We start from the raw sequence: 11,235 nt of genomic DNA, 5'->3' as shown, positions 1-11,235 counted from the left end.
CTTTAAGCACTCGAATAGTTTTCATTTGCGTCGGTAAACATAAATTATTGCTCTCAGTATAGGTACGAAACTTGTCAATTTTTATTTTTGCATGTTCAACAAAACACGACTTTACGCTCGTTGCGGTTGCATTTTCCTCCAGACCCTTTGTTTTAATAATTATATCACTGCATAGATTGTAATTATTCAATAAATAATATTGTATAAAATACTATGAATAAAAATGATTAAGTCGGTACCTAACTAGGTAGGTGTATAGGTACATTCAAAATGTTTTATTTTGTATACAATAATGGTTTGTGTGGAGCTGCAGATTGTCAACTTGTTATGCAACATTTTTGGGAGATTTAAAATTTTTCATCGGAAGTAGCGACATGTGGTCTCTTAGGATATTATTTTAATTAAAGCGCACAAGTACGAACGATATTAGCCTTGCAAAATATACTTACTTTGATAACAACGTTTACTAGTGTTGACGTGCGAACTTGTGTCTTTGTTTTTTGTTCGGGAACAGATGTTTTCAAATCATTTGTAAATTTGTTCACGCACAGGTGTATCTTAATATGGACTAGACATTATGTAACTATTTTACAAGACACATGCCTACTATAAATAAACCAATCGGCGGCCTTTAGTCACCCCGGTTTATCGTATTTTTTTGAATTTTCGTAAATATTATGAATCGGGCCAATCATTTTTTTGTAACTCATTGCAAAAAGTTTGAACACTCTTCAGTCTATGGTTTATTATTTCGAGAAACTCCTGAATATGGCTGCCTCGATATGGATTAAATGTCTCAATTATTTAGGGTAAATATTGCATCGTGCCTGAGGTTTGTGTTACAACATTAATTTTTTGTCCATTTTTGATTTCTTTCTATATTCTGTTATTTGTTTTTCTTCGTGCCATTAGATGAATTAACCGACTCCTGATTTTTGGTTAATTTTCCTTTGTATTCCTTGAGATGGAAATGTATCAATTACAATTCCTGCAACATAATATCTTTATACGTGAGCGATATTTGGGTGATTTGGCTCTTAACACATTACATTAATCTCCCTAGACATGCCAAGTCTACCTACTCGATAGAGAATATTTTGGGATGTTTCATTATTAGACTGATGGGCAATCGGTGCAACATCGATGTCAAGACATTCAAAATCTCGGTCTAACGTGTGCTACCAATTATTCAAACATGCAATAGTTCTTATAAATATTGATTTAAATTGCGACTACAAATGACGACACCACAATTCTTTTAATCGCAGTGGTTTTGAAAAATATATTTTCCGATCCACATTTTGATTTTCTTTTGACATCTCTATTCAGGTGTCAAACATGTACTGATAATAATGAAATTGTGTTTATTTTCAATACTTATGATTTTATATTATCGCTCTTATTGTTAAATTTATACAAATTCTATTTGGTGTATTAATAGACTCTGAAATATACATTTCTGAGTCATGTGGAATAATGGCTAGGTAGGTACCTACAGCATTTACCTAATAGTATTTTTCACTATTGCCTAAGATGTAGTACATACCTACCGTAATATTATATTATTTTAATGTTTAAAATATTTTTCATTTTGAGATTGTATGATAATATACCTACCTACCTACTGTCTTTATCGTAGTTATAAGGTAAACAAGTTATCTATAACATGTATTTAAAATGCGTTTATGTCGCTTATTAAAATATAACACCGAGTATTATTCCGGTGGGTGCTTACATGATATTAATATTCTCCATCTACGTGGGTAATTTCTAAAAAATAAGTAGATTAATCACCTACCCCATCCCATGGTATTTGTGGACAGTGTAAAGTACACCTTAAGAAGTTGAGACATAGGTTAACTCGTGTTATATGGATATTTTTTGCAGTAATGGAAGACATACCTTTTCTAATCCATATGAAAATACATATTATTGCAATAAGTTTTATGAATCAATGGTTTTAATCCCAATCTATACTAATTATGAAATTGAAGTTCTGTCTGTGATTTTGAAATGTTTGCTTTTGATTATCTAAACAAAATATAGTTTTTTTAATTTATGTCTTGTCTGTGTCGACTTGCACAGCTCATAATCTACAACATTGCTACTGCCAATTTAGTACAATTTCATCTCAACATCTTGATCCCATATCCGCACTCCTGCTGAGACTATCTGAACAAGGCCGTAAGCAATGTGTAGTAGGTGTGCACTCAGCCCCCCTCGTGAACCAAATAGTATCGGCGAGAGTGTGGATCTGGCATGAAATATTCCAAAGTTATGCTACAATAGTTATAGGTATTACGTGCAACAATTCTTAATGATTTGATAAAGCTGTCAGATATGGTGTGGTGGAATGGGATGCGGGTAGACTGGGGTATGCCTACATTTTATCAATGTCCATCACATCAGCTTAGTCTGAGTTAATAATAAAATTGAATCACAAGTAGGTAATAGCTAAAATATCAACGACATGATGGTCTTTGGCCTACGGAACTACTCCACTGTGTTTCGGCTGGTTAATGATTAAAATCATAAACTGGTGTTTCACACACGGTGCTACACTTTAGTGATTGAAATCAATAACTGTATGTGGAACATCAACTATTTTGCACAAACTGCGTGATTATTATGATAATAAATCTGGAGGTGTAATTGCTTTTTTGGTTTTAGATATGCATAATTAGATACTGATAATACTCCGACGTTTGTATATCAAAGTACACTCCAAGGAAAACATTACCATTGGTTCTACAAATTGGTGTGGATCTTGGCCACCTCTTAATGTTTCTTAACAGATTTTTAATGAGGAATGTTTTTTAGCCTATTTCTCAAACTGTTGGTACCATGCTATCAATCCTTAATCAACGTGTGAATTTATCAGACACGGGATTCGAATCCATTGACCCACGATGTCCGGAATCAATCATACTGCCATTCGTCCACCACGGATGCCTTGCAAAGGCAATCTTGTGGTTATCGATGGTTATCACCTATCTCTTAACGAATCACAGTAATATCTCAGAAGTCCATTTCTATGATGTTTTAAATATTATTAATTTACCCTTTTTTTCTGACTAGACAATTAAATATTACGCATGTATTGTAGAAAAGTTATGTAAATAATGTGACTTAAATGGGAATGATTTAATTGTAATTTTGAGGGTAAAAATGTTAAAAACAGGGCCAGGGTTAGAAAGGTTTCATGTTAGAAGCTGGATATTATTGGATGTGTTTTGTTGTTAATGTCAGATGAATATCTTTGCAGATCACTCTGATAGTAGACCCGCGTAATGGCTACACTGCTTCAGGAAAATGGAATAAAGAGCCTAAGCAGCAATGGTGTGATCGCGCACTCCCACCAAATGCCAGTGAATGAGAGAACCAATCATGAGATGGAAGACCAGCCAGCGGAGGCAGAGGGCGACTGCCAGGCGATTCCCGTCGCCGAAGAGACAGAGGACGCCCCCGAAATAGATATCGTCATTAACAATGTCGTGTGCAGTTTCAGCGTCCGCTGCCATCTAAATTTAAGACAAATAGCTTTAACAGGGATCAATGTTGAATTTCGAAGAGAAAATGGCATGGTGACCATGAAGCTTCGGAGGCCTTATACCACCGCATCGATTTGGTCATCCGGCCGCATAACATGCACGGGGGCCACGAGCGAGGACCAAGCCAAAATTGCCGCTCGCCGCTACGCTCGATGCTTGCAAAAGCTCGGCTTTAGAGTTCGATTTCATAATTTTAGAGTGGTAAACGTGCTCGGTACATGTTCCATGCCGTTTGCCATTAAAATTACTCCGTTCTCTCAGAAGTACAAGGAAGCAGAGTAAGTCAACACATTAAACTTTTATATTAACTAGTATTTTTGCAACTCTTACAAAACTACATTCAGAAAATAACTTTGTTATAACTAAATTCATTCATAACATAATTATGTTATGCCGCTAGTGTTATAAATTATAAGTAGACCAAAAAATGTTTTTTTGTCAGCTTTGTGACCGACCACATTCATTCACACACAACAGTCATACCTATTTTTTTCTTATTTCAAATGTCACCGCAAACTATTGGGGATCACATTTAGATGAGAAACTTATGCTGCAATTACATTATGATCACGTCACATGCTTGCACAGCGACAAATTTAGTCTATGGTTTCGTCATTTCGCAGAATATTTTCAATTAACACTATCTCTATAAATTCAATGATGGAGAGTGCCAACTCTAATGTATTAGTATTTTGAATTATTATTCATTATTCATACGAATTCCAATTAATTTTAACAGTTTCAATGTGTGCGTATGTTAAAATTACTTATTGCATCCATAGATAATATTTTGAACAGAACTTAAGGTTCAAATAGACTATATGACGATCGGGCACATATATGCTAAGAGCGTTTTAGTGTCTATGATAAAATCTATGCCATTCCGACGTATTATAAATACATATTGTATGACAGCTATGACATCGTATTTACACTCTGTGACACCCTGTGACACAGGACGCCAACATAAGAAACGGGTTTTTCGACATATATATGACCGATCGTCATAGAGTGTATTTGAAGCATTAACCAGCAGACCATAGATAATAGACAATCCACAGAGAAAACCACTAAAAACAAAGAATACGCGATTTTGACGTGAGTCGAAAATGTGTAGGCCTGCAAAAAATAGAAAAAAACGTTCACTGATTAGTGTGGTTCATGATGTAGCGCGATACGCGTGAGGTGACCTCGTTGTTGTTCTAGCAAATTCGGCAGAACTGACAATGTTCGTTTAAATGTTCACAATGTGCTACGGGATGGGAGCATCAGTCTGATAACACTTTAAATACCAAGAAAAATGATACAATTTTCCTGTAGCGGCAGCTTACTGTGATAGCATGTGACAGCTCATATCGTTTTTGAGGCATTATTGTATTTACTAATCATATTTTTATTTCATTGTATTATCTGTTCCAATAATCAATAACGTCTTGTGACAATTATGATGGCAAAAATAGCTTTACCGCTTTAGAATTGGGCAATAATTAAAAATTTACTATTTCTCACGTTCAAAATTAATGTGACATTTCCCTATCGGGCCAAACAGACAATGGGAGTCAATGAATTCTCTCTTGTTATTATTAGAGCGAAACAATTTTTTCAAACTTGTACATATATCACCTATTACTTTTAACTTGTTTCGTTCACATAGTACACTTTACTAAGTAAAAGTACTGATAATCGATTGCTTTTTTACTAATTATTATATTTTTCCAGCTATGAACCTGAGTTGCATCCTGGAGTAACATATAAGATTACCAATCCCAAAGCTACATTAAAAATATTTTCCACAGGCAGTGTGACTGTGACTGGTATGAATTAATTGTATTATTTTTTTATAATATACCTGTTTGTGTCTAAAATAGTGTTTAAGTTGTAAAGGTAATCAATCAATACTTTGTAAAATCTAAAGATGTTATGAAAAGCCTTCTATGGAAATAGAGCCATTGGTTTTTTAACATTTTATTGCACTGTTCAGGTAGCTAGCCGTGATTAGTATTTATGCAATTCTCGGTAAAAACCAATATTCTGAACATATTTTTTTGACATTGTAACGGCAAAGCAGTAAATGTTAGTGTATGTGTGGATGCAAGTTCACTACAAACTCTTGTTCTATCCCATGCTGTCAGCTGTCACTGTTAACTCTAACGAGAACATATAAATATATAATTATTACTATGATTCATTAAGAGCTAGCTAATTACCATGAGATACTGCCTTTGCAAGGTATCTATGGTGGACGAATGGTAGTATGATGGATTCTGACATTGTGTCTGGAAAATTCACACATTATCTTAAGGATCAAGAGCATGGTTCCACCGGTTTATGAAAATGGCTAACAAATATATCATTAAAAATCTGTTAACTCATTTAATGCTGACAACGCGACTGGCGCGTTTGCATTAGTTGGCCATTAGATATAATTAACATGATATTTAAATGTGGCAATTAGTAATTATTTGGTCAGCAGTGAATGTGTTTTAAGAAACATCTTCAAGGGGTGACGATCCATGCCAGTTTGCAGAACAAAATGATACCTCACCATTCAATCATCATTAATGAGTCATGGGGTCTTCTTCAAAAACTTCTTCTATCCTGGACGATCCAGCGCTGACACTCTCCAGACTCCCTCTTTGACCGAGCATTCTTAAATCTCCTGCGGAGAAGTCCAGCCATCTCAATTTCGGTCACCCAGGTTTTCTCTTGCCCTCAGAGTTTGTGTACATAGCCCTCCTTGCTGGTATACCTACTCACTTAAAATGTGCCATATTAGTGTTGCCAAAAGCTGGCCACTCTATTCATGAAATTGTGACTAATAATAAGGTTACTTAGCTAATTAGTAAATTAGCTCCAAGTTATTTTGCATTGTAGATTCTTTTGTAGCAAACTTACATGACGTGTGCTCTGAGATTTATTTGCAAGCGATGAACTAAGATAGAAATGTCTTGCATTGGTGTTAAGTACAAGCCTAAAAGAACTTGTCTTTATACATTAGCCAATCAAGAGTTTAAAATCATTCATGAAGATAAATGTTGAAGAAACCCTTCTACCAGATAGAACCCTCTGATTTTCCTATCAAAATTTCTGAAGCGAGTTTCAATTTGTCATCCATACCATTTTTCTATGCAACAAACAATGAATGCCTTTCTGACCCCTCTGAATTTATGGACAATTTAATTCAGTGCTGCCAACATACATATATCCGTAATGCTACAGCCCGTGGTAGGCCGTGTTTTCCTCAGTGCTCCACTTGTAACTATAGAACTTTCTATAGTTACTAATTAATCATTCTAAAAGCGTTCTGGAGTCGTTGTCAAGTGTAGTACAACCAGGTTGAGATATTCTCCCTTAGTCGAAACTCGGTCATTCTTTAAATCCAACAATTTGGTGGGATGGGTGGTAGTCATCATCCAGATAATTTTGAAATACTCACCTACTATTTACTGTAAAATGAAACTGTAATCTGTCCATTTTATCTTTGGATACCTATTTATTTATTTGTTGTCTGAAATGTGTGCACATTATAATAGTGTGATATTGAATATTTCAGCTCGAAGTGTCTGTGATGTGCAAACAGCTATAGAACGCATATTTCCATTAATCCACGAATTCAGGAAAGAGAGAAGCCCGGCTGATGAAGAGATCTGGCAGGCGAAACGTGCCGGCCGCAAAGCAACACTCCGCGACATCAACCCGTTGGACGGCCATCTCAACGACCCTATGGACTTGGTCACGCTGTCCGGCGACGAGGAACAAAATTGTGAAAGTGACCAAAGTTGGGAATGAACGACCTAAACTATATATATATATATCTCATTACTTAGTTAGTACCAAAGACTTGATTAAAAATGAACTATTTCTATAATATAATCGATATTGCACTTCGAAAAGAATCGGTTCACACGCCGGCGGAGAAAACTCGTGACTGTTTTCTTTCGGATCGACAGGGATCGATTTTTGTTTTCGGCTCGTGACACTGCTCTGATTAAATTTAACCATTTTCTCGAAGACGCCCGCTGTGACTGAGTGATCTGTCAAAACATTAAACATTTATTTATGTAACATCATTTTGCAGTGCACATAAGACTGCCTAGAATTAAACATATTAATAACTATTCATAATAATGGTGAGTGAATGAGTGATCAATAAGCAATTCTTTTGATATTTATAATCTGGTAAGTTTGTTACTGTCATCGTGCTGTTTTTTTTAATGTTACGTAACCATTTATGATGTTTATATAAATCATTACTGCCTGTGAAAATCAATCATTCTTTACTGCTCACTCATATATAATATAATCATCAGTGACAGTAAATACATCATCACTAGCATGTTCATACGACTGGTCCATGACATTATTTTGAATGTGTACCAAAAGCGTTATCTCATTATACATATTCAAATACTTTAAGTACCTACAATAAATCAATAGTTACAGATTTCAGTTCTATTATATCTAACATCGTAGGGTTGTTGTGACATTTTTTCTCAAATTTCAAATTGCCATGTGAATTTTGTTTTTATCAATGTTCAACTGATTTCAGTCGCCGGTGTATCCAAAAGAATTTACTCCGCTCACAAAATACATACTTACTTGTTATAATGTCTTGAACACATTTTTTTTATCCTAAGCATAATAATGAATCATAGTGACTTATTATCTTGTATACAATTATCCTGTTTTGCATTTATTCAAAGTTAACTATGGTTTTATCTTGCTCTATTAATCTAAGTTCTAAGTAATTACCGGTTAATAATAGGATCATAGTTATTTCGCATCTAATTATTTTTTCTGACTTATTTATTACATTAACTTGATGTTGAATTTTTGTTTTTTTTTTCAAGTAAATTATACATCAGCGTTTATTATTAACTCTTAGAGCACCGTCGTTTGTAATGTCAACTTTTATGATATGTATGTATTAGCACAAATTGTAATACCAAAAATGCTTGACTGTTAATGTGTCAAAACTGCTGTAATGTATAATAAAGGTTTCTTAGTACAAATTTGATTGTTTGATACATACTTGTCTTGTTTGGATAGGTATTATTTCTTTTTATTGTTGCTTAATCCTGATGATACACCCATCTATCAGCAGCACGCCATTTTCACGTAGCAATTTTTAAAATACGAATATACCAAAATTTTATTTCAAAATAAATAAAAGTGCAATAAAGCAATGTCCGATTAATAAAAATTACAGTTTACCCACTGATGTATATAGTAATTATAATTAAATCTTATGATAAGTTTATTGGGGTGTTTACACAGTGATGTGACGCTTGTCCCTGCGCCACACGTTTCTTCAATAATAGTAACTCGGCATCATGATTCTAATATCTATCGATATTGTCACGGGTCGACCAATTCTGTGACATTGTTTTCCAAATTGATACTACCGGTTCATATGATCGATGAAGAAGCCGCTTGATTAAATTCTCCAAAGCCTTAAAGGAATTCGGGGTACTTATTATTTAGGCAAATCTAAAAGTAACCAATTTTTTGTGAGAGACCTGAGAACCATTAAATTTATCTAATCATTTATTTTCAATTAAGACATAACAATTTTCTTTTCTATTAGAAGTGTTGCATTTCACTGGAATATCTGTCACTATTAGGTGCTATATTAACGATTGTTCTATTTGTGATTACAATTTTTAGTAAACAAGTAGTTCGGTTTCACTGCGGTCAATGTAAATCAGACCATATAATTTATAATGATTTCATTTTCAATAATATCACCAATATATCAGAAATCTTCATTCCGTGTTTTACTATTGATTTGCAATCAATATTATCTAGATACTTTGTAAGTCTGTTTTGAAATTATTTTTTTCTCAATACAATATGTGATTATTAATTTTATATGTGGTGTATAGAACTCATGCTGGAAAATATTTTAGTTTTTATTACGGATTCAGCTAGTCAAATAAATCATCAGAAGATTGTAATTATTGACATTTCAAACTGATTGGACCTGTTGAGGGAATTCTTGTAATATTGTCGCATGCTTAAATTAAGTAGTAATTAGATAATAACATGTCCTATAATGCATTTGAAAAATGTTTCCGATTCATATCTATTGTAATAAGCCTCAAATATGCATCTTCTGATGACAGCACCACTAGCATGATTGATCCATTGTAATTAAAAATAAACTTGTGAAATAAATTTATGTCATTACAATCTTCCCTCGTAACGGTTGATATTTTTCAATTTGTTTTTTTTAATGACTACAAAAACAATAATGTAGTTACATAGATATATATAATCACTAAATGAAATCTTAATTTACACATTCTGTTTGCTTAGATGTTTTCCAGGATTCTGTAGTCAGTTCAGGATTGATTTCCTTGGTAGTAAAATGTGGGAGTAATTAAATGTGACTAAATTGTCACATAATTATGTCAATCAAATATTGCTGTAAAATCTTTTGTGTTGTATATAAGAAAAATATAGAAGCAGTAAACCAACAATTTGACTATGTAGTAATATTGAAATCATGTTCCTTTCAAAAGAACTCTGGATATTATTAGTAGACGACAATCATTTGAATGTAAATATTCTTATTATTTATAGTACTCCTGTATTACTGAAATTATTTATAATTCGATGGAAAAATAAGATTACTTTGTATCAATCTAAATCGCATAGCAGAAATGAGAAAAATATTTGTATAGTATTGTCTACTACTACAGTGGTATTGGTAATTATGACATGCATAATATATGTCAGTGACAAATTTCCCAGCTAGTTTAGTGCGGGTGAGTCTAATGTAACTGTAATCAGCAGACACAGATTACCGATACTGACATCGACTAATACTTGGGATTTGGTACTTCGAGGTAGTAAACAGAGCGGTAGTTATGTATGTTGAAAATGAATGTGCCACTTATCTGTCACATAGCCCTCGACTACTTTAAATATCGATACAAAATGTTGAGGCTGACAAAAAAAATTGAATACAAATAATTCCCACTGTCAGCATTGTCAAGCACGTTACCAACTGCGTCATTGAGATCATGTGAATGTTAAAAATTTGACAACCTTATACCCCGTTTTACACGTGCATGGATTTACTGCCGACAGTACGTATTAACTTAAAAAGAAAATGCACGTGTAAGTTGCAAGATTGCAAGCATGGATCAAAAAAGTTCAGAAACTTCTGAATTTGCACGCAATAATTGGTACCTGCGTGGTGGGTGTGCATGTGCAGTAGAACAATAGTGGCGAACCTGCCGGAAGAAATATTAACTACACCGCACAGAACATTTTGAAGTTTACCGATTATCTATGGACCTGTCAAATAGCACCATACAGTGACAACATAGCGTCTCACGTACGCTTTAAGAATGAGATTGGAGAGACAGTCCGCACTTTGATGTGTAAATAGTTATTATCACGATAGTTTAAAATACACATTATTGGTGCCAGTAAATCCATGCACGTGTACAAGCGCTATTAGTACACACAACTACTCGGCAGGGTGGATGATGTGGTTGCTTTGATTTGAGTCAGCCAGCCAATTACTTAAATCACCTAACTCATGGATATTTAAACAATAACAAAACATAAGTTGCGGGTTGACACTAATATGTCGTGCATTTGAAGAATGAAAGACAAGCCATAATATTAATACTGGCTATTAGATCTTTTATGTATATGAATTTGCCTCAAC

At 34.0% G+C, this 11,235-nt stretch overlaps 1 protein-coding gene across 2 annotated transcripts; it reads left to right on the top strand.

Moving 5' to 3' along the window:
• Positions 1–711: 711 nt before the first annotated feature.
• LOC147066229 (TATA box-binding protein-like 1) lies at positions 712–8,697 on the top strand. Of its 2 annotated transcripts, none has more exons than XM_085955332.1 (4): positions 712–832; positions 3,266–3,829; positions 5,271–5,365; positions 7,105–8,697. In XM_085955332.1, exons 2-4 carry the CDS (start codon positions 3,291–3,293, stop codon positions 7,338–7,340), a joined length of 870 nt encoding a protein of 289 aa, XP_085811458.1. In that variant the 5' UTR covers positions 712–832; positions 3,266–3,290; the 3' UTR covers positions 7,341–8,697. The 2 variants fall into 2 exon arrangements, with proteins under 2 accessions (XP_085811458.1, XP_085811459.1); XM_085955333.1 differs by having other exon boundaries at positions 744–809.
• The last annotated feature ends 2,538 nt before the right edge of the window (positions 8,698–11,235 follow it).

The sequence above is a fragment of the Rhyacophila brunnea genome, unplaced genomic scaffold, assembly GCF_057557595.1.
Source record: "Rhyacophila brunnea isolate RB1 unplaced genomic scaffold, BYU_Rbru_1.0 scaffold_5, whole genome shotgun sequence".
NCBI classification, from domain to species: domain Eukaryota; kingdom Metazoa; phylum Arthropoda; class Insecta; order Trichoptera; family Rhyacophilidae; genus Rhyacophila; species Rhyacophila brunnea.
The sequence above is the reverse complement of the archived record's forward strand: the minus strand, read 5'-3'. Positions and strand labels throughout refer to the sequence as shown.